Genomic DNA, 22,209 nt, shown 5'->3' with positions numbered 1-22,209 from the left:
AGTGTATGGCCAGCCTTACCTTCACAAGGACCAAATAATATATCCTTATTTGGGTTATTTTAACCAAAGATATGTAAGCAGTATAACTTTTGGCCAAAATTTATGAAGAAAAATGACAAAATTTGCAAAACCGAAACGAAAAGAAATGCATTTTTTTTACAAAAATGTTTGGTTTTTCATTTATAGCGCAAAAAAATAAAAAACCCAATGATGATTAAATACCACCACAAGAAAGCTCTATTTGTGAGAATTAAAGGACAGAAATTTCATATGGGCACAGTGTTGCATGACTTAGTAATTGTCATTCAAAATGTGAGCACTGAAAGCTGAAAATTGGTCTGATTAGGAAGGGGGTTTAAGTGCCCAGTGGGTAAGTGGTTAAAACAAGTCTGAACCCAGCATAGTGAAATGATCTCTCATATACACTTTTACATGGACAGCCTCATCTGTCATCTTCAGAACAGAATCTCCACAAATATAACTAGTACAGAAGCTCACCACCTTGCTTCACTATTAGTGATTACATGCAATCCCTGATTACAAGAAATCTTGAACAAAGGCCAGAAAATAGTAGACTGTAGAAAGGAGGTAAGTGGGTATAAATGATGCAATAGTACAAAGTTTGAATTATTATATTTAACATTTACACATTATCTATTGTCTCTACAATAGATGGAATAACTTGGGACAACAGCTAAAAGGTGATTGTTTATGGAGTCTTCACTTTATATATTTATCTATAATTCAACCCATTTGAATGCCACAAACTTTCACTACAAATGATTTAGGGCCAATTCACATTAGTAACTACATGTGAATCCCACAGTACACTACTCGGTACCTGTGCAATTTACATGCAGTTCTGTGCAATGCGATTTCAGCCCATTCTTTTTGAATGGGCTGAAATCGTACCACACTAAATGTAGTGCATGCGCTACTTTTTGAAACGCACCACAACTGGATTGCGTGGTACTTTTGTACCATGTGTTCCGGTGCAGGCAAACCAACCTGCATCTGGAGTGTTAACTTTGCACTGAACCTCGCAGCAAATCTCAAGAGCAGTGTACTTTTTCATGTAAAATTTCCCACATTGCATTCTAGTGTGAACGGGTCCTAAGAGAATTTTGCCAATTAAAAACAAATGTAATACCTGTCCTTTTAGGATCCTTGTAGTCCGGAAGTGGTTCCACATAAGGTTTCAACTCATCGTCTTCATGTCCCACATTCATCCAACGATCCCTCATGATTTGCTGAGAGAAGAAAACCAAAGTAGATCAGTCAGAAATTTTAAATCCACCAACTTGCATTTCAAAATGTAAGTGTTACAGTCTATATCGGAAGTTAGCAACTTGTAGATCGCAGACAGATGACTGGTAAATCGCAGCCTAGGCTTGCTGACCCGCCATTCCAGAGCATCAAATAGAGTGCAATGCAGAGGGACTACTTGTAAAGGCGGAGCTGTAGTAGGGAGCAAGAGCCGCATAAGCCGATGCCTCCTTAGCAGTGCTGGCTGTCTCATGCGGAGTGATACCACCTGCACTCCACCTCTTATCCCGGCTAGCGGTCACCAGAGTGGTGCCAGCAGCAGGAAAGAAGATATCTTTAGGTCAGTGTGAAGCAATGCACTGGGCATAATAGTATAGGGCTGCTTTCACATTGATGTGCAGTGGTTTACCCACACCGCAGGTGCAATGCAGTGTACCTGCAGGTTTGTTGCACTTTGCCATGGACTTCTATTATATCCTGCAGGTTTAATACACACCTTCTGAATGCAGATGTTTTGGTTTGCTTTCAGAAAGTGCACCACACCTGCAGGATATAATAGAAGTATATGGAAAAGCGCAGCTAACCCAGTAATGTTGCAAATGCACTATGCTGCACCCGCAGTGCAGGTAAACCACAGCACATCAGTGTAAAAGTAGCTTTATATGGGGCTCAGAATGGTAAGGGTTAATTTACATTTGCAGTTTGTAGGGTGGTAGAACCGAATAGTTAAGACCGGTTTTTATCGGTCCCCCAACCACACCTTCTTTAGCTGCAGTGGCCAGGGGTGTACATGTTCTACACCCTATCATGGTTGGTGGGTGTAGCACCTGCCATGCATCACCCATTCAAGAGAATGAGGACGATCTGCATGTTCCCTACAACCTTGTGCAGTACAGCAAACAAGGGGTTAAAGCAGGCAGGGCTATGTTGCTTCCTCACCACCTGCTTTAACCCCTTGGACCCAGCAGAAGCATGCACTTGCAGGGTACTTGCAGAGCAGACAGTAGCACCCACCAAAAGCAAAAGGGGGCTTAAAGTGTTTGTTACCCTTAAAAAAAAAATGGATTCTGTCCCCTTAAAGCATGTTACACAGCACAGTGCTTGTGCTGTGTAATTTAGCCCCCTGTATCACCTGAAATGCCTGGCTATTAGCCCCCCCATAAACTGACCACGTTTTTATCATGGCTGCTGAGCCCTGACACCATGGTCAGTTTATGTGCCTCAGTCAACCGCAGTTCTCTCTGCTCTTCTGTGTCCTCCTTCCCCCTCCACTCCCTGCCTGTCCACTACGTCCACTCCACGATCCTCCCCTCCTGCTGCACTCATATCTATACTATGATCATGCCATCCCATCTGTTAAGTAACACTATGTGTCCCTGTGCCTGTTATATAACAAAATGCAGATTATAACTTACTCCTTGGCTCTCTCTCCTCCCCGGGTGAGGTCAATGGGAGTGCTCAGCCCGGGTTAACCATAGCTGGCAGCGGGGCAGAGAGAGCCAAGGAGTCACGTGAGCACCGGGAGACGCTCTGATAGGAGGTATAATCTGCATTTTATTTTTCATATAGCATAGAGACACATTGCGTTCTATAACAGAGGGGATGGCATGACCATAGTATAGTAGATAACAACCACTGCAGCATGTGTACACCTTTGGCTGCTATGGCAAAATGTATGGTTCAAGTCACACCACAAAAAGACATTGCAAGTCGTGCACAGGAATGCAGTGCAATTCTTGTGCGAATTACATACAGTGTTCCGCACGCACCAGTGTGAACCTAAAACAGCAGGTTGAAGAAAAATCCATGCGGCGGATAAGTAAATCCTCCTCTCTGAGCTTTTGCAATCTGACAGTGGGGAGACTTCCCCCGCCATCAGAATACACTGATCAGCACTGCTGGATATATCCTGTGGTGCGGATTGAGCAGGGAAAAATTCACAGGGAGTATGGTCGGCTTAAGTTTGAACTATCACTATGACCCATTTTTTTTTATAACTGCTTCTAGGAGTACCAACAAATCTGTTCAAGCCATTTTAAAATATGTTAAAGTAAAAATGTATCTATTCTCACATTTTTAAACAATTAGGCCCCGTTCACACTGGGGCGACGCTACCTCCCGGGGCGACCTCACAGGTCGCGGCGCGCTGCTCGCACCGCGACCTCGGAGCGGCCGGCACGGACTTCATAACATTGAAGTCAATGCAGGTCGCCCCAAAGAAGCTCAGGACCCTTTTTCTAAGTCGGAGCGACTTGTGTCGCTCCTATTAGAACGGGTCCACAGCTTCTCTATGCCAGGTGACCTACGGCGACCTGTCAGGCGACCAGGTCGCCTGACAGGTCGCCCCAGTGTGAACGGGGGCTTACAGGAACAATAGCAAGTGTAACAAGTTGCAAGCTTGATATTCAACTTTCTTAACTATCCAAGACAATATTTGATCTGTGACCCTGTCAATATTACTAGTGTCAGCTAAAAGGCACATAACATGCACTTGCATTTAAAAATCACTATTTTTAAAGTTGACGTTTTTTAAAAATAGCTTTACGATTCACAAGGCAAAATAGACTTTGTGCAGCATAATAGTGTTCAAATAGCCTAAAAGAACAAAAACATCTAAACCCATTTAGACGTACTGTACTGTGAAATGGTTGAATCATAATCAACATTCAAAATATTACTACTCCATAACTGACTTAATCCTATATGCATCTTTCAGCAGACAGCAACCTGATCAATACCCTACCTTAACAGTGCAAATACCAACTCTTATTTCTCCAAAAAGAAACGGTCAAAATAATTTTATCAATCAACATAGGGGGGTCTTCTGACATTCTTTAACATGGTCATGAACAGGAGAACAACTAAACTGGTCAATTTCTCTTTGGGGAAATGGTCACTTGGTATGTTAGGAAACATCTTCTAAATTGTATGGCCAAGAAAAGGGTGTATGTGTATAGAACATCTGATAGACCATCCATGCTGCCTAAAGGTGGTCAGATCATGCTGTTCCTGTTCATAACAAAACCCTGACTTATGAACCGATTCAAATTTCAAAAAGTTAAGTTGAACCTTAAAAATTCCTGTACTAGCGCATTATCCTCAATATTTATTAAAAGAAAGTACAAATTCATAGTCACAAACGTAGATTTGAGAAAGACACATCAACACTGTTAGTCAAAGCCTAAATCCTAAAAATGAGCATTGAATGAAAGCTTGCTCTCCTTACCTCCAGTGTGCCCCTCTTGCTTGGGTTTAATATGAGGAATTTCTTTAGCAGATTTTCACAGTCCGTGGACATATAGAAAGGAATGCGATATTTGCCACGTAATACACGTTCACGCAGTTCCTGAAAGAGATGGAATGAATATTGCTTGTAACCTAAACTGTCACCAGTTTGAGCCTTGGACAGATGTTTTTTTTTTTTTAACTGGGCAACATCAAGACTGACTTGGAGCAAGCATGAAGGTCTACAGCAGGTGAAATGGGCAGTAAAGGAAATGCCATTTGAAAAAGGAGGAGATTTGACCTGCAAACATTTGCTATTCTCAGCTGAAATTGTGGAATGATTAATGCTGAGAATAAGCCCTTAGAAATTTTTAAGTCTTTCAGTAGTAAGAAACAAGACCCCACCAATTGGATTAATGAATATAGAGATATTTAGGTTGCACTACAGTAACAATCCAATGCTGCTCGCTCTAATGGAGCAAATTCGACATTCAATTAAATACACTGCTCAAAAACATTAAAGGAACACTTTTTAAATCAGAGTATAGCATCAAGTCAATGACATTTCTGGGATATTGATCTGGTCAGTTAAGTAGCAAAGGGGGTTGTTAATCAGTTTCAGCTGCTTTGGTGTTAATCAAATTACCAAGTGCACTAGATGGGCAACAATGAGAAAACCGCCAAAACAGGAATGATTTTACAGGAGGAGGCAGCTGACTTTTTTTCACTAATTTTGCATTTGGCTAGGGTCAGTGTGACTACTGGTAGCATGAGGCAATACCTGGACCCTATAGAGGTTGCACAGGCAGTCCAACTCCTCCAGGATGGCACATTAATATGTGCCATTGTTAGAAGGTTTTCAGATTCTCCCAGCTCCTGGAAACTCCTCAATGCATTAGGGTAAAAACCTTCAGTCTTTGGAACTATTTTAAGGCTTTTATCATGAAGAATTAGCCCACATAGAACACATTGTGGGTGCTCTTGTCTATTTCCATAAACTTTAGTAAAGCCAAGAGAAACACATCTTCGTGCTTAATTTTAGTTTTAAACATGCACCAAAAATGCAGCATGCAGGAACCCACCGCACCAGCAGCGCATTGGTGTGAAAAGTTCCAATTAATGTAGACAGGGGTCTCAAACTGGCAGCCCTCCAGCTGTTGCATAACTACAAGTCCCATCATGCCTCTGTCTATGGGAGTCATGCTTGTAACTGTCAGCCTTGCAATGCCTCATGGGAATTGTGGTTCTGGAGGGCCACTAGTTTGACACCCCTGATTGAAAGGGATACATTTTCATGCATTTTTGCTCTGCTTTTTAAAAACTAGACGCACATCAAAAACTAATCAGTGTGAAAGGACTCTTAGGAGACATAATATCCTTCTAACAAAGTTGCCCCCATTGGATGATTCCCCCCCACCACTTTTATTAAGAGCAACACTAAAATTTTACGCTTTCCTTTACTTTTTTTTCTAGTCAGCAGAAAAAAAAAAAAAACAGGAGGTGGTGATGATCTCCAGTGACAGCAACAAAAACCTTCTAATTATTCCCCCATTATTCAAAACTTAAAAAAAAAAAAGTTATGTTTAGAGATATGTTTTAATATTGCTTCCATTGACTAGTTTTAAACACCCATGACATAATTCTTCAATACAGAAAAGATTTCCACCATTACGTCTGACCTTCCTTCTGTCATTTCCGCTAATCAAAGAAAAGTAACATTTTGGTTTAATCTCTCCACACTGCTTTAAAAACTGAATGTGAAAACCAATACAGGGAATCCATCAAAGCGATCAAGAAATAAACAGAGGGCGCATTATCCTCAATATAAACAGCTTTACTAAAAGAAAGTACAAATTCATAGTCACAAACGTAGATTTGACAAAGACACAAACACTAATGTTAGTCAGAGCCTCTGAGGAAGAGGCGTGACCTTGAAACGCGTCAGTCATCGCTGTGAGGACTTCATATCTGTGATGCGACAATCTCGATGCTGTAACATTAGTGTTGAGGTGCCTTTGTCAAATCTACGTTTGGGAGTATGAATTTGTACTTTCTTTTATTAAAGTGGTTTGTATTGAGAATAATACGCAAGGCCAGTGCGCTCTCTGTTTAGTTCATAATTCCAATGCATCTTGACATTCCCAGTCTTGAGAATGCAGGGTGCTATCCCGGGTGGACAGGTATTAGAGCCCTGAGCGACACCTTTCATGAGGCCCATTTCTAAGCACAGGAGGGTGGTATTTTTTTTTCTTGAATCCATCATAGTGGTCTTCTTGACCTTGCTGTCAGTATTCAGATTCAGAGATAAACCACAAAAAGTTAGTATAGATTGATAAATTGAAAGGTCCACTTATTTAGAGTGCCCCCATCGCTCACCATCAACCCAGAAAATGCATGAGGAGGAAACATCACAGCACAATTTAATTTCCTTCTAAGATATAGGCTACCCTGCATTCCCCGGACTCTTATCAGAAGGATGGTAGTGCCATGCATTAAAGCTGGGGGTAAGGTGGCCCATTCATAGATCATTTTTTTTTTTTCGTTCAACCCGCAGATTGATGCAATGATCAGATTCCCCTATCCACACATTGAAGTGGATGGGGAAAATCTCTCCCGCTGTGGTATTATATTCTGACAGCAGGGAGACTTTCAGAATACAATGATTAGTGTTGCCGGTTATATCCTGAGACACTGATCATTCAAGAAAAACAGGACAGGCTGGTTGTACACAAGTCAATCAACAGATCGACTTGTGTACAATGTGCCTGCCCATACATGGATCGAAATTTAGCTGGTTCAGCAGGGACTGGACGAATTTCGATCCATGTATGGCCAGCTTTAAGTAAGGAAAGCCTGATTCATCACCTACAGGGTTTTTCTTTTTTAGTGTATGAAATAAGAGAAGAGCTGCCACAATAAAGAAGCAGACCTTGCAATTGCAGGTCCATTTTAGCACAATCTCTGAAATTCTTCACAAAATCGTAACATATAAAAGTACAATATGCTCTATCCTTCGTGAATAAAATGGCCATAACGTACTTGAACACTTATGCATTCACAATATATTACCATCTTATTCACATTAAAAATACAGAAAGAATTAAGGACTTTAGATTTAGTTCACTTATCATACAAAATACCTTTAAATTTTGGCCATCGAAAGGCAGGGAACCGCTGACCAACGTATAAAGGATAACTCCAAGACTCCACACATCCACCTCAGGCCCATCATACTTCTTTCCCTGGAAAAGTTCAGGGGCTGCATATGGCGGACTCCCACAGAATGTATCCAGCTTGTTTCCAAAAGTGAATTCATTGCTGAAGCCAAAATCAGCAATTTTTATATTCATATCAGAGTCCAGAAGCAGGTTTTCCGCCTAAGCATGAAGAGATGTGGGAATAGACAATATATACACCAATAAAATATACTGTCATACTAAACCAAAAATAAAAGGCTTTAAGAAAGTGTATTTCTAGTAAGATTTTCTGGACAGACTAGAGAAAAATTAGAAACCAACAGGATTTCTCTATCTGTAACACTACCAATAGGATTTTTCCTCAGTTCCTGTCCCACCAGAGCAGAAAGTGATAGAACATGTCTGTAATAGGATCAAAAGGGATATAAATCACTTCATTGCTCTTTTTATTGTGGACTTGGTCTCCTTGGTAGTTTTCTTTTTACTTTCTGTTAAAGTGACAAAGTTGACAAAGACAGGAAATAAACTGAAATCTCCTGCAGAACATGGACAGCAAGATCTAAGATTTGGATAAAGATACACTTTATTAAAATCAGATCATTTCGTCAGTTCATGAGTAACAAATGCTTGATGAACATAAATGGGTTACTGCAACTGCATACAAACCTAGCCGATCAAAACAGCATCAGTAAGTTCTTTATACACACAATTTTATGAATGTATGTCACAGAAACATTATGCAATATACAATTATGCAATTATACAATATGCAGAATGTAAGAGGGAACAAAAGAGCAGATTAAAGTGGGATACACACTAGTAGAATATCGGCCGAAAATTCCCGTCCGAGGTAAAATCGTCCGATTTTCGCCTAGTGTGTACACCACCTTTCAGCAGCCGATGCCGACATTTTGAACGAAAAAAAACGGAGGGACAAACACCAATTTTTTTTTCGTCCGTCCCCAGACGACCGATTTTCGTTTAATGTGTATGCCGTACGTCTGTGAAAAATCGGATACGAAAGACCACGCATGATCTGAAGTTGCTGACAACCCGGAAGTCTAGGAACAAATGTGCCAAAAAAAAGAAAACAATCGGATGAGAAATTTCATGAACATTTTTGCACTGTCCACTAAAAATGGTTATGAACGATGAGAAGACAGAGAAAAATCGGGAGGATATTTTGTCCGATTTTCGTCAGGTGTGTACGGCCCTAAAGAAGGCCAAAAGTAGGTCAGAAGGTGGTCAAAGGCAAGTCAAGTGAATTTGTCAGTGAATTCAGAAACATCTTTAATTAGGGCCATATGCAAGTGGAAAGCAATGTGTGTGTGCCTGTCAACACTGGCTATATTACAATTTCTTTATTATTTTATAAACTCAGAATAAGTGCTGGAAAAGTATTAAAGCAACAGATCTACTTATCTTTGGAAAGCGGTTTCTCAATGCAACCACCATTTCCACACGGGGCTGGCTCCGCTAGGAGTCTGTTTGCTCAGTGGGGGATCGGTCTCTGCTTATGCAGAGCAGACACAGACACAGCACACTCTTCTCCATGGTTGGTCGGATGTAAACAGACTGCCTGTACATTTACACCTGAATGCCAACTGATCCAATCAATGGAAGGAGAATGGATCCTTATTCGTCTGTTTTTAGCTGATCAGACTGAATGTCGGTGGGGATACTCAGACACATGTCCGTTTACACTTGCCGCTCCATTAATGAGAATGGAGAGTTCGATCGGGTGCACCTGAAAAAATGACAAGCGGACCCGATCACTATGAAAGGGGCTTTAAACAGGTTTGCAATGTGGACACCATTGCTAAGTGTCCTTTAATACGGGTATCATTAGTTCAGTCACGTTTTTTGCTAAGAAAAAAAAACGGGATGAATACTGATTCAGGTTACATTCATTTAAACATCCGTCTTAAGGCATAAGGCTATCCTTCATATAAGATAGGGCCAGGGACTATTCATAGGATTCAGATATATTGGGCAGACTAGATGGGCCAAATGGTTCTTATCTGCCAACACATTCTATGTTTCTATGTCTTCAGCTTAGTTTACATCACTTTCCATTGTTCTTCTTTGATGTTTTTGAAGAAATTAGTCATAGGTGACAAAAGTATAAACGAAAAATAGGTTTCTTACTGACAAACTAACAAAGGCTACAGACATAAATGGATGACAGCCATTTATGTCCACAAAAAAGGGAATAGGGCGCAGACCGATTCCGTTCTTTTCTGCGGACATGAACTAACACAAAAATTGTGGTCTGCATCTATCTGAAAAACTGACAGACAAATTCAGACTGGACACCCATGTGAAAGAGCTCAATAGGGTGCATTAAATCAAACTCTGGGAGACTGAAAACAACCTTTTTAAAATGGACCTTTGTAAAGCTACAAATTTAGTAAAAAGCTCTAAATATAATGTAAATATAATGGATATGGAGGCATCGATTCCCTATAAATTTTCTCTTGCTGTTTTACGTCATGCCTCACCTTAAGTCAATAAGGGAGCTACCTGGGTCTGAAAGAACAGAGCATCTTTAGTACAAAAGGGCATATGTTGCAACTTTTCTGTATAAACTTTTTTTTTTTTTTTTTAATGATCGGTCACATTTAACTGCGCAGTGCATTTAATAATAGGGGAGAATTGTTAGCTCACATAATTCCATAGGAAAAGTCACAAGTAAAAAAACATAATATCTGCTTACGCTAACAACTTCTTACCTTTAGGTCTCTGTGTACGATTAACTTTTGGTGACAATACTGCACAGCAGAAACAATCTGAAGAAAAAGGGACATGTAAACTGTCACCAAGGACTGAAGTAACGATATTACTTTGTGTCTACTTTCAAAGTGGAGTACATGGCAAGTTCAATCTTGTAGTTAAGAGCATATAGTAGCTCACAAAAGTGAGTACACCCCTCACATTTTTTTTTTTTTTTTTTATATTTTATTATATCTTTTCATGTGACAACTCTGAAGAAATTACACTTTGCTACAATGTAAAGTAGTGAGTGTACAGCTTGTATAACATGTAAATTTGCTGTCCCCTCTAAATAACTCAACACACAGCCATTAATGTCTAAACCGCTGGCAACAAAAGTGAGTACACCCCTAAATGAAAATGTCCAAATTGGGCCCAAAGTGTCAATATTGTGTGTGGCCACCATTATTTTCCAGCACTGCCTTAACCCTCTTGGGCATGGAGTTCACATCAAAGAGCTGGTGGATGTTAGAGCCGTTGCGCTTCTCCACCTTCCGTTTGAGGATGCCCCACAGATGCTCAATAGGGTTTAGGTCTGGAGACATGCTTGGCCAGTCCATCACCTTTACCCTCAGCTTCTGGTCTTCTTGGAGGTGCATTTGGGGTCGTTATGTTGGAATACTGCCCTGTGACCCAGTCTCCGAAGGGAGGGGATTATGCTCTGCTTAGTATGTCCATAACATGTTGGCATTTACGGTTTACTTTATTTACTGTAGCTCCCCAGTGCCAGCAGCACTCATGCAGCCTCAGACCATGACACTCCCACCACCATGCTTGACTGTAGGCAAGACACACTTGTCTTTGTTCTCTTCACCTGGTTGCCGCCACACACGCTTGACACTATCTGAACCAAATAAGTTTATCTTGGTCTCATCAGACCACAGGACATGGTTCCAGTAATCCATGTCCTTAGTCTTCTTGTCTTTAGCAAACTGTTTGCGGTCTTTCTTGTGCATCATCTTTAGAAGAGGCTTCCATCTGGTACGGCAGCAATGCAGACCAATTGGATTCCGTGTGCAGCGTATGGTCTGAGCACTGACAGGATGAAACCCCCCCCCCACCTCTGCAGCAATGCTGGCAGCACTCATAAGTCTATTTCCCAAAGACAACCTCTGGATTTGACGCTGAGCATGTACACTCAACTTCTTTGGTCAAACACAACGAGTGGAACTTGTCCTGTTAAACCACGGTATGGTCTTGGCCACTGTGCTGCAGCTCAGTTTCAGGGTCTTGGCAATCTTATAGCCTAGGCACCCCAGAGGTTTTTTAAACTACATTTCCTATGATGCTTATGCACTCAGTGAAGTTGAGCATCCTGGGAAATGTAGTTCCAAAACATTTGGGGTGCCAAGGTTTTCCATCACTGGCCTAGGCCATCTTTATGTAGAGCAACAATTCTTTTTTTTTAGATCCTCAGAGAGTTCTTTGCCATGGGGTGCCATGTTGATTTTCCAGTGACCAGTATGAGAGAGTGAGAGTAATAACACCAAAGTTAACACACCTACTCCCCATTCACACCTGAGACCTTGTAACACTAATGAGTCACATGACAACGGGGAGGAAAAATGGCTAATTGAGCCCAATTTGGACATTTTCACTTAGGGGTGTACTCACTTTTGTTGCCAGCGGTTTAGACAATAATGTGTTGAGTTATTTTGAGGGGACAGCAAATTTTCACTGTTATACAAGCTGTACACTCACTACTTTACATTGTAACAAAGTGTCATTTTGTTGTCACATGAAAAGATATAATAAAATATTTACAAAAATATGAGGGGTGTACTCACTTTTGCGAGATGCTGTATTTTCACAGTGCAACACTGCAATTATACCCCACTTGTATACAAAAAAAATAAATAAAAAAAACCCACACAATTTCTCTATTCTCCCGAACTTTCAATAAATCAAAAACTTTATTTATATTTATATCATTTCATTTATCATGTCATTTATATCCAGGAATAGGGTTCAAAAAAATCTCTTGAAGTAATGTACACTCCCCCTCCCCAAATCTATTTAAAGACTCTTTTACAAAGCAACTGTGTCCAGTGTGCAGTTCTGCATGTGCGTTTACATGCATCTGTTATGTGTTTGCAGTGTGTTTACTGACATCTTTTAGGAATTTTGTTTTTTTTAACAGAGTTGCAGTTACCTTTGTTTGCAGTGTGTTTCATTATATTTACGTGCAAACAAATGTAGCATGCTGTAATTTTAAAATAACCATCACCTCAAATTACTATCCCCGACAGCCTACAATGGGGAGATGGAAGTTGACCTGTGACTTGCTATGGTGGGTTTTACCAAAGAATATAACGGAACACATTTTAGTCTAAATTTTTTAAAACTTACTTATGTTTAATAAAAAAAAAAGTAAAATAATTTTTTTTTCTAAATCCTAAATCTTTTTAACTTTACAATACTACAAAATAAAGACCCTATGGTTAATATATACGGTGCCTTGAAAAAGTATTTCTACCCTTTGAAATTTTCCACATTTTGGTCATGTTACAACCACAAATGTAAATGTATTTTATTGAGATTTTATGTGATAGACCAACACAAAGCGGCACATAATTGTGAAGTGTAAGGAAAATTATAAATGGTTTTCAAATTTTTTTTACAAATATCTTAAAAGTGTGGCATGCATTTGTTTTTCAGCCCCCTTTACTGGGATACCCCAAACTAAAATCAAATGGATTCAATTGCCTTCAAAAGTTACATAATTAGAAAATAGAGTCCACCTGTGTATAATTTAATCTGAGTATAAATACAGCTGTTCTGTGAAGCCCTCAGAGGTTTCTTAGAGAACCTTAGTGAATAAACCGCATCATGAAGGCCAAGGAACACACCAGACAGGTGAGGGATAAAGCAGTGGAGCACTGTTCAATCCATCATCCGAAAATGGAAAAAGTATGGCAAAACTGCAAACCTACCAAGACATGGCCATCCGCCTAAACGGACAGGCCGTGCAAGGAGAGCATTAATCAGAGAAGCAGCCAGGAGGCCCATGGTAACTCTGGAGGAGCTGCAGAGATCCACAGCCCAGGTGAGAGAATCTGTCCACAGGATAACTATTAGGCGTGCACTCCACAAATCTGGCCTTTACAGAAGAGTGGCAAGAAGAAAGCCATTGTAGAAATCCATAAGTCCCATTTGCAGTTTGCGAGGAGCCATGTGGGAGACACAGCAAACCTGTGCAAGAAGGTGCTCTGGTCAGATGAGACAAAAATTTTACTTTTTGGCCTAAAAGCAAAACGTTTTGTGTGGCAGAAAACTAACACTGCACATCACCCTGAACACACCATGCTTTTCTTCAGCAGGGACAGGGAAGCTGGTCAGAGTTGATGGGAAGATGGATGGAGACAAGTACAGGGCAATCTTAGAAGAAAACATGTAAGGCTGGCCATACACTATACAATTTTCTTGTTCAACTTTCCTTTAGATTTACCAAAACCATGTAATATAGGGTCAAACCTAAACACTTTCAATTTGTATGCAATCAGGCAGGCCCTTGCACTACATAGTTAAAGGTAAATCTAAAGGAAATTGAATAAGAAAATTGTATAGTGTATGGCCAGCCTTAGACTCTGGAAAAGACTTGAGACTGGGGCGGAGGTTCACCTTCCAGCAGGACAATGACCCTAAACATACAGCCAGAGCTACAATGGAATGGTTTAGATCAAAGCATATTCATGTGAGAATGGCCCAGTCAAAGTCCAGACCTAAATCCAATTAAGAATCTGTGGCAAGACTTGAAAACTGCTGTTCATGGACGCTCTCCATTCAATCTGACAGAGCTTGAGCTTCTTTGCAAAGAAAAATGGGCAAAAATCACTCTAGATGTTCAAAGCTGGTAGAAAAATACCTAAAAAGACTTGCAGCTGCAACTGCAGCGAAAGGAGGTTCTACAAAGTATTGACTTTAGGGGAACTGAATACAAATGCATGCCACACTTTTCAGATATTTGTAAAACATTTTGAAAACCATTTATCATTTTCCTTTCACTTCACAATTATGTGTCACTTTTGTTGGTCTATAACCTAAAATCCCCAAACAATATTTACATTTCTAGTTGTAACATGACAAAGTGTGGAAAATATTAAGGGGTATTAACACTTTTTCAAGACACTGTATCACCAAAAGAAAGTTCTGTCTCAAGAAAATTATATAAAATTAATTTGGGTAAAGTGTTGCATGAATACTTGTCAGAGTTGTATCAGAGCTTTACCTTACTTACTAAGCTCAATGAACATTCATTGCAAAGTTTTTCCTTGACTTTTACTACTATACTATTTAATAACAAGATGATAAAAACGACCTTAGATCCCCTGCAATTCATTGTAAAGTTTATCTATAACCAGTAGTGCAGGCAAACCGATCTGTTACCTGGCAGCGTAAACAAGCTAACCCACCTGCCTAAACTTTGCACGTGCCTCCTTTTCTTTCATTCTTCCATGAGCAACTAAATAATCAAAAACTTCACCTAAAAAGAGAGTATAAAGTTAAGTAAATAGGCAAAATGAGAGTTGAGCTTTTCTTGCAAGTAAAAGGTTTCATTGAAAATCACAGTAAACATACTTCAAAGAGCAGAGATCTGAATTGTCTAAATTTAAAAGGAGTAAAATGAGCGCTAGTTTTAGGGGAAGGTCCTCTTGTCTGGCAGCACCAATGCCATTTAATCACAGGTAGAAGAAACCTTGTGTGACCCTATTCTTGGGCAGAACAAATGACAGCTGCCAGGGCAACTGGAAAAATTCCCCTGGCTCTTGTAATTAGCTTCATCACTCTGACTGCAGGGATAGCACTGTAGTACTGGATAGACCACAGTGCAAAGGGCGCATCTGGAGGCTGTTCTGCCACCCGCTCTCTGCTCGTGGGTTTGACCAGTGTAAGCCCCCTTTCATCTTGCTATAAGCATAGGAGCTCAGAGATGTAGAGACAGATACAAAAGACACTCAAGCTGCAGGGCAGCTTCTGAACGGGCAATTTATGGAATTGTATACCGGGTGGGCACAATACAAACTGGATGTGGCCCCCCACAGTAATGTGTGGACAATAACTTTTCACAGCTAAATCATCTCTATAGTGATCACAGGCACCTGTGTGCTCAGCTTCTGCACTGCTGGTGTATAAATCTGAAGTGACTGCATCACATTTACTCATGTCCTGTCCACACCTATAGGTCTGCAGTAACATGCACATTGATGTGTTACTGTATTTATTACATATTGCAGTTTAAAATAATCATCATTAAAAAAAAGCTGCTATTGGGCAAAAACAGTGCAGACACCATAAAGTACATATTTGTAGTAGCCTCCCTTTCCCCCCAGCCCCCTCCTTTATACTTTATAAGCATTTTACCCAGTACTCAACATTTATTGTGAACCTAGACTATGGGGCAATGAATAATTTACATATTAACTAAAATTTAGGCCCCATGCTCATCTGCACGTTCCAGGAATGTGCGCAAAAACAGTAAAAACATGTGCTTATGGAACCATTATAGGTTAAGGACACCCTAAATGCAGCTTGGAAACACGCACATTGCCAAATCAGGCAATGTTCAAGTGAATGGGCTGTTCTATGCTGTTGTGTAAAAAAATGTGCGTTAGCACAAGTGCAGATGTGAATGGGGCCTAAGAGCTTTAAAACAAGTTACACTGACCTCTCTAACAGCTTATATCATGAAGTAATTCATTTTCAAAGATTGCAACATAATTGGTTTCAAACAACTGGGGTCCCATTCATATCTAGAGATTTGGAAAATCGCCGGGATTCCAAATCATACTGCAATGTTGGGAAAAAGCAGCACGCTCATTATTGTGCCACTTTTATTGGCACCACAACACGCTGCGGTTTAGCTGCGATTGTCACGTGATTTATCGCATGTCAATCTGCATCGCCTGAAGCTTGTCGCCCAAAAAAGCGATTGCTCTTTTCTGGGCGACAAGCTTTACACTATATGGTTTGCCATGCTTTATGGTTTTTGAAAATAATGGCATCTGAACATGCGTCTTGTGATTGTAGCGCGTTTTGAGATTGCGGGCAGAATAGCAGCATTCTCCCATTTATTTACAGTACAGGGCTGCCAAGATTCTGGTGCAACAGGAAGGAATAGAAAAAAAAGTAAGATTTATGTGCCTATGTTGTGAATTATGAATACGCATTTTCACACAATGTTTATAGCTACAAAGGTGAGTGAGGGTTTATATTAAAGCACTTTTACTGCTTGATCAGAATAAGTAAATACTTTATGCCCCTTGCATACCAGCCCTCTTAGCTCCTGCACATTTCAATCCCAGCTTTTTAGTGGTCCCGGAGGCCCAGGTGCAGCATCCAGCCCTGCAGCCTCTGTAGTCACTATGTAGTGACTACAAAGGCTGCCTCATCCAACCCTGCAGTCAATCTGCGGCAGGCTGAAATATGCTACAACTGGAAAGGGCTGAATGCAGTACGAGAGCCTTATGAGTTAAGGGAAAAACACCCCAAAAATTCTTACAAGGGGCCTTAGTATGCATAGTCTGGACACAAGCACATGCACAGACACAGTATCTCCTAATGAGAGGACAGAATAGAACTTCGGTTCGCTTGCAATTGCTGGCTGTGTCACAGTGCCCATAAAACAAGAAATGAAGCTTCCTAATAGAGATATTCATCAAAACCTCAAAAACCTGACAAAAGAATGATACTCTTGGTCTGCTAAGTAAAAAAAAAAAAATATACCAAAGATCCAAATAACTGTAAATGTGAATGGAAATAAAGTGATCTGGTCTGCTAAACAAAAATAATCTCACTATTATGTGATATAAACCACAAACAACATGTGATGCTGTAATAAAAATTGTCAAATGATGTGACGGTATTGCTTCCCACAAACAAAGAATTGTGAATGTGAAATACCCCAAAGGGGTGTGATGAGAACCAGTAAAAATGGATAACACAATGAGTACTGATAAAAGGTGCATAGAAGGTTATAAGAGATCACCACAAGAAACCTAAGCGTTGATCCACTGTGGCAGATGGGGGAAGGCCCTTAAAGGGGCAGATTTATGCTTTAGAACGGCATCCATCTGGTAAGAGGCTATTTTGTTATCTCTTCCACGAGGTGTGGAGAAGCGCACTATCCCTTTCACAACACAGGGAGACGTCACTCTTGGGGTGGCTGTTTTGCCCTTATATTCCTACCTGTTGGCAAGAAGTAAATCCGGAAGGTGGTGAGATTCACAATACATGAATCAGACACGTATCCGTTTGGAATATTCACCGTTGGATTTATTTCACCACACTGAGTCATCAGTGTTATTTGTTCATCCAGAATCAGTGTTATTTGTTCATCCAGAATCTGAGGGTTTTGGACATTTTTTTTTGGGACATTATTGGATCTCACATGTAGTGGGAATCACTATAGTCACATTATCTGTTATATTGTGTTATCACTATTCATTGTGTTATCCGTTTTTACTGGTTCTCATCACACCCCTTTGGGGTATTTCACATTCACAATTCTTTGTTTGTGGGAAGCAATACCGTCACATCATTTGACATTTTTTATTACAGAATCACATGTTGTTATATTTGTGGTTTATATCATATAATAGTGAGATAATGTTTGTTTAGCGCACCAGACCACTTTATTTCCATAGCATATATCATTGCTATGAAAGTCCTATTGCAATTGAATGTTAATAATTACCTTTCCCTTTTAATCTGCAGTGCTGTACCTTTCTGTAAAATTCAATGCAATATAGCTTATATTGCATTACAATGCAATATAGTTTATGGGGTTTATAACATCACCAGAAACGTCATTCCCTGCTTGTGTGATTGGCTCACTGGATTTAAAAAAAAAAATCAGGATTTTGTGAGATACTCCCAAAGGGTTAATCGCTACTAAAGGGAATGTATGTAGACCTTGCCACTTTCCTTATTAGAACCCTGAAAGTGCACCAGCTGTTTAATAATGGAAAAGTCACTCCCATTCAGATTCATTGTTAACCACTTGCCGTCTGCTCACTCGAGCACTACTGAGGCAAAGTGGTTCGTTATCGTCTGGCGACGTAGACCTACGTCGCCAGACACTCCCCTTTCTCGGCGGTGCGCGCGCGCCGCCGGAGGCTCTCTCCCGCTGTATTCACTCACAGCGGGAGTCGGGCCAGGGGAGGAGCAGCGGCGATCGCCGCTGCTCTTCCCCAATCGTCGGGGAATCGAGTGTGGAGATCCGCCTGCTTGTGTAAACACAAGCGGGCGGATCTCCTAAGTGACAGGCAGGGTCAGATTGCAGGGTTCAGCATAGCTGGACATGCGATCTGTCCTTGTGTCACTCAGTCACCTCCCCCCACACACGTTAGTAAGCACCAGGCATACATTAACCCCTTCCCTGCCAGTGTCATTTTTACAGTAACAGTGCATATATATAGCACTGATTACTGTAGTAATGTCACTGGTACCCCCAAAAGTGTCAAAAATGTCAGTCAAGGGTCCGATCTGTCCGCCACAATGTCGCAGTCCCGCAAAAAAAAAAAAAAAAAATCGCAGATCGCCGCCATTACTCATTAAAAAAAAAAAAAACACCAAAAATGACAGAAATCTTTCCCTTAGTAAACGCAATAACTTTTGCGCAAACCAATCAAAATACGCTTATTGTGATTTTTTTTTATACCAAACATAGGTAGCAGAAAACAAATTGGCCAAAAATTTAAAAAAATTTAGATTTTTACATTTTTTGGGGGGGGGGGGGGGGGGGGGGGAATTTCATATAAAAACATGTGAAAAAGTTCTTTTTTCAAAATTTACGCTCTTTTTTTGTTTATAGCGCAAAAAGTAAAAATCGCACAGGTGATCAAATACCACCAAAAGAAAGCTCTGTTTGTGGGAAAAAAAGGACGTAAATTTTGTTTGGGTATGGCGTCGCACGACCGCGCAATTGTCAGTTAAAATCGCACAGTGCCGAATCGCAAAAAGTGGCCCAGACGTAAGACAGCAAAATCCTCCGGTGGTAAAGTGGTTAATAAAGACACAAACCTACAGACATTTTTTTTTTTTCAGAGCAAACACGGGCAGGAATCTGCAACAGTTTGTTAAAATCCTGCAATGTACTTTGCTTACTCAAAGGGGAATGTTATTTTTCCCCTCAACAAAAGTGGAGTTATTTCCTTTTTATTGCTATGTCCCCGCTGGAAAGATTCTGCTCACTTCTTGGCCTATTGAACTCACAGGAAGGAAGGGAGGTCTTTGCAATGGACATGCTGCAATAAAAACCTAAATGAGGTGGTAAACCTTCTCCACAGTAGTCCCAAAAAAATGAAACTGTTAACCTATAATCAACTGTTCACAGGCAGGTGAAGTATGCAGCTCATTGGTCTAAGTGCCGGCTCACATTTATGTGATGGGGGAACGCTGCGAACATACAGCGTGTTCCTGCATCGCATCCGCAGCACAGGCAGTTCACACTGCCATATGCGACACGCTGGGGGTGTCAATTCAAAGTTAACAACACCCCCAGATCAGATCGCAGTGCGATCTGAGAGAGTTCAGACACAAGAATCGGATCGCACTAGTGTGAACCATGTGATCCGATTCTGCTGCGGACCAAAAAAAGGGTCCTGTGCGTGTTTAGTGCGATTGCGGTGCGAATTCAGCCATACAAACTGTTTGGCTGAATTTGCACCGCACAGACATCGCATGTAATTTTAGGAGCAGTGCGCTCCGAATTACACGCGATCTCTGTGATCGCATAAATGTGAACCGGCACTTAAAAAATTTTTAAACTCAGCAAGAACTGACAAAAAAAAACAAAATACAAACCTCCACTTGCATATTCCATTACCAAGTATAACGTCTTCTCTGTTTCTATAACTTCAAATAATTTTACTGGAAGAAAAGACATCAGAATAATTAGAAAAAACAAACAGGATATAAATACAATGAGAACTTCCTTTAATTACTTTCAGCGATTTTGTAATTTTTCGCACACAATAAAATCAGCAGTGGTTGCTTAAAAATGTCTTTAAACTCCCAAGCAATTCTTTTTGGCATGCAATTTTTAGGTTGACATCTTGAGTACTTACTCAATGCAACTATCTTTTATGCAAAAAATTGGGCAATGGGTAAAATATTATGTTTATATGCATTAAACTAAACAGTTGAGTATATTTTTAATGATGATATGCATTTTGTTATCATTTTTGTATCATTTTTAATTATTTTTTTTTTTATATACGCTAATCTCAGACATAAAAAAAAAAAAAAAACGAACTACCCCTATTTTCCAGGATCTCAGGTTTTCAGAAAATATATACAACTTAGGGCAGGGGTGTCCAAACTACGGCCCTGCAGCTGTTTTGGAACTACACATCCCAGGAGGCATAAAACTGACATTCACAGACATAACTAGGCATGATGGGAATTGAAGTTCTTAGGGGTTGCAACAAATGTTTGCGCCTAAAATGTGCATTTTAACGTGTGCAGAAAAAAAAAAAAAAAACTGTTCTGCCAGTGAAAGTTACTGCACACAAACAATATCATATACAATTTTGTTAAACAAAGATGGGGGGTCAGGTAAAAAGATGAAAAACGAGCCAAGCTTTAAAATTTTGCATGCCAGCTGCAGCCATGGACTTGTTTTAATCACTCAGATGTCAAATGATTAAAGAAGAACTCCAGCCTCACCCACTTATTTTCCATCTGCTTCTGCCTCTGGTGCTTGGTTGAAAAACATGTTGGTCCGTAATCTTCTCCTCTCCCCATCACCAAGTGCCTCCAAATTCTAAGTGATGGTCATTGCATCAGGCAGGCCTCCAGTCTGCAGAAGCCAGACCTGCGGAGTTTCTTTAATCTGTCTGACACACCACCTGGGCTTCAGGATGGTGTCAATCACAGCATTTGTGTGGTGTCTGCTGTATACAACTTCTTTAGAGCCAGTTTCATCTAGATGAGAAAGTCACCGCAGAGTTCGTCCCCTACGCAGGCTGAATCCTACCCTAGGACAGTACGTTTTAGACGCGCTGTGTACGTTTTATCACAGTGCATATGTAGTGAATAGCTGATGGTTAAGAATACTGGCAGGTGCCGGCTATGCTATTTAATGGTTAAGTATCTGGCACGCATCGGCTATACAACTAACCCCACTCACCAGCCCTCCGGTGCGGTCAACCCCAAGCTCCTCTCTGCCCGATCCCTTGTTCTTGTTTAGAAGCCATGATATCACCGGCTACTGCAGAAGAGGAGGAGCTGGGAAGACAGTAGGGGAACATTTCCATGGCTCTGTAAATGTTAGGAGAGGGGGTGGCTGGACTTATTCCTCCAAACGAAGAAGGAGAGGAGCTGGGGGGTAGGAACCACCATGGAGGTGGTTGTTGAGGACACCGGTGGGTGCCTGTGCCTTACAGCATTTTTGCCATATAAAATCAAAAAACGCACCATGCACATTTTTGGTGCGTTTTCTATGGACTTAAATGGAAGGTGCATTTTTGGTGTAGACTGGAGTTCTGCCTTAAGTCATAATAACTTGCAAACACTTGGATGAATTTTAGTAAATATATACTTCTTTTCTTTTGCAATATATTAAAGATTCCAAGATAATACAGTAAATGTAGAAAAGCCATTTAATACTAGAAAGATCATATACAGTATGTTCTATATACAATTTCTTTTTATCTTACAGATATTTCCCTAACGTAATCATACTTTGATATTGTGTTAATTTTAGAAGAGCTAAATACCATGACAGAGGCTTATTATGTGAACAATG

The 22,209-nt window shown here is 40.4% G+C and overlaps 1 protein-coding gene across 8 annotated transcripts in view; it reads right to left on the bottom strand.

The window, feature by feature from the left end:
• Positions 1–22,209, bottom strand: part of MARK2 (microtubule affinity regulating kinase 2) — a 251,027-nt gene that overhangs the window by 67,869 nt on the left and 160,949 nt on the right. For all 8 annotated transcript variants that reach the window (XM_082269944.1, XM_082269939.1, XM_082269943.1 and 5 more), the window contains exons 5-10: positions 20,265–20,330; positions 14,873–14,943; positions 10,421–10,477; positions 7,632–7,868; positions 4,493–4,612; positions 1,151–1,250 (exon numbers count right to left, since the gene is read on the bottom strand). In XM_082269944.1, coding sequence (XP_082126070.1) covers positions 1,151–1,250; positions 4,493–4,612; positions 7,632–7,868; positions 10,421–10,477; positions 14,873–14,943; positions 20,265–20,330 — 651 coding nt within the window. The remainder of the gene's footprint in view (positions 1–1,150; positions 1,251–4,492; positions 4,613–7,631; positions 7,869–10,420; positions 10,478–14,872; positions 14,944–20,264; positions 20,331–22,209) is intronic.

This window comes from Pelophylax lessonae, assembly GCF_965119305.1.
Source record: "Pelophylax lessonae genome assembly, chromosome: 10".
In the NCBI taxonomy this organism is placed as follows: Eukaryota; Metazoa; Chordata; class Amphibia; order Anura; family Ranidae; genus Pelophylax; species Pelophylax lessonae.
The sequence above is the reverse complement of the archived record's forward strand: the minus strand, read 5'-3'. Positions and strand labels throughout refer to the sequence as shown.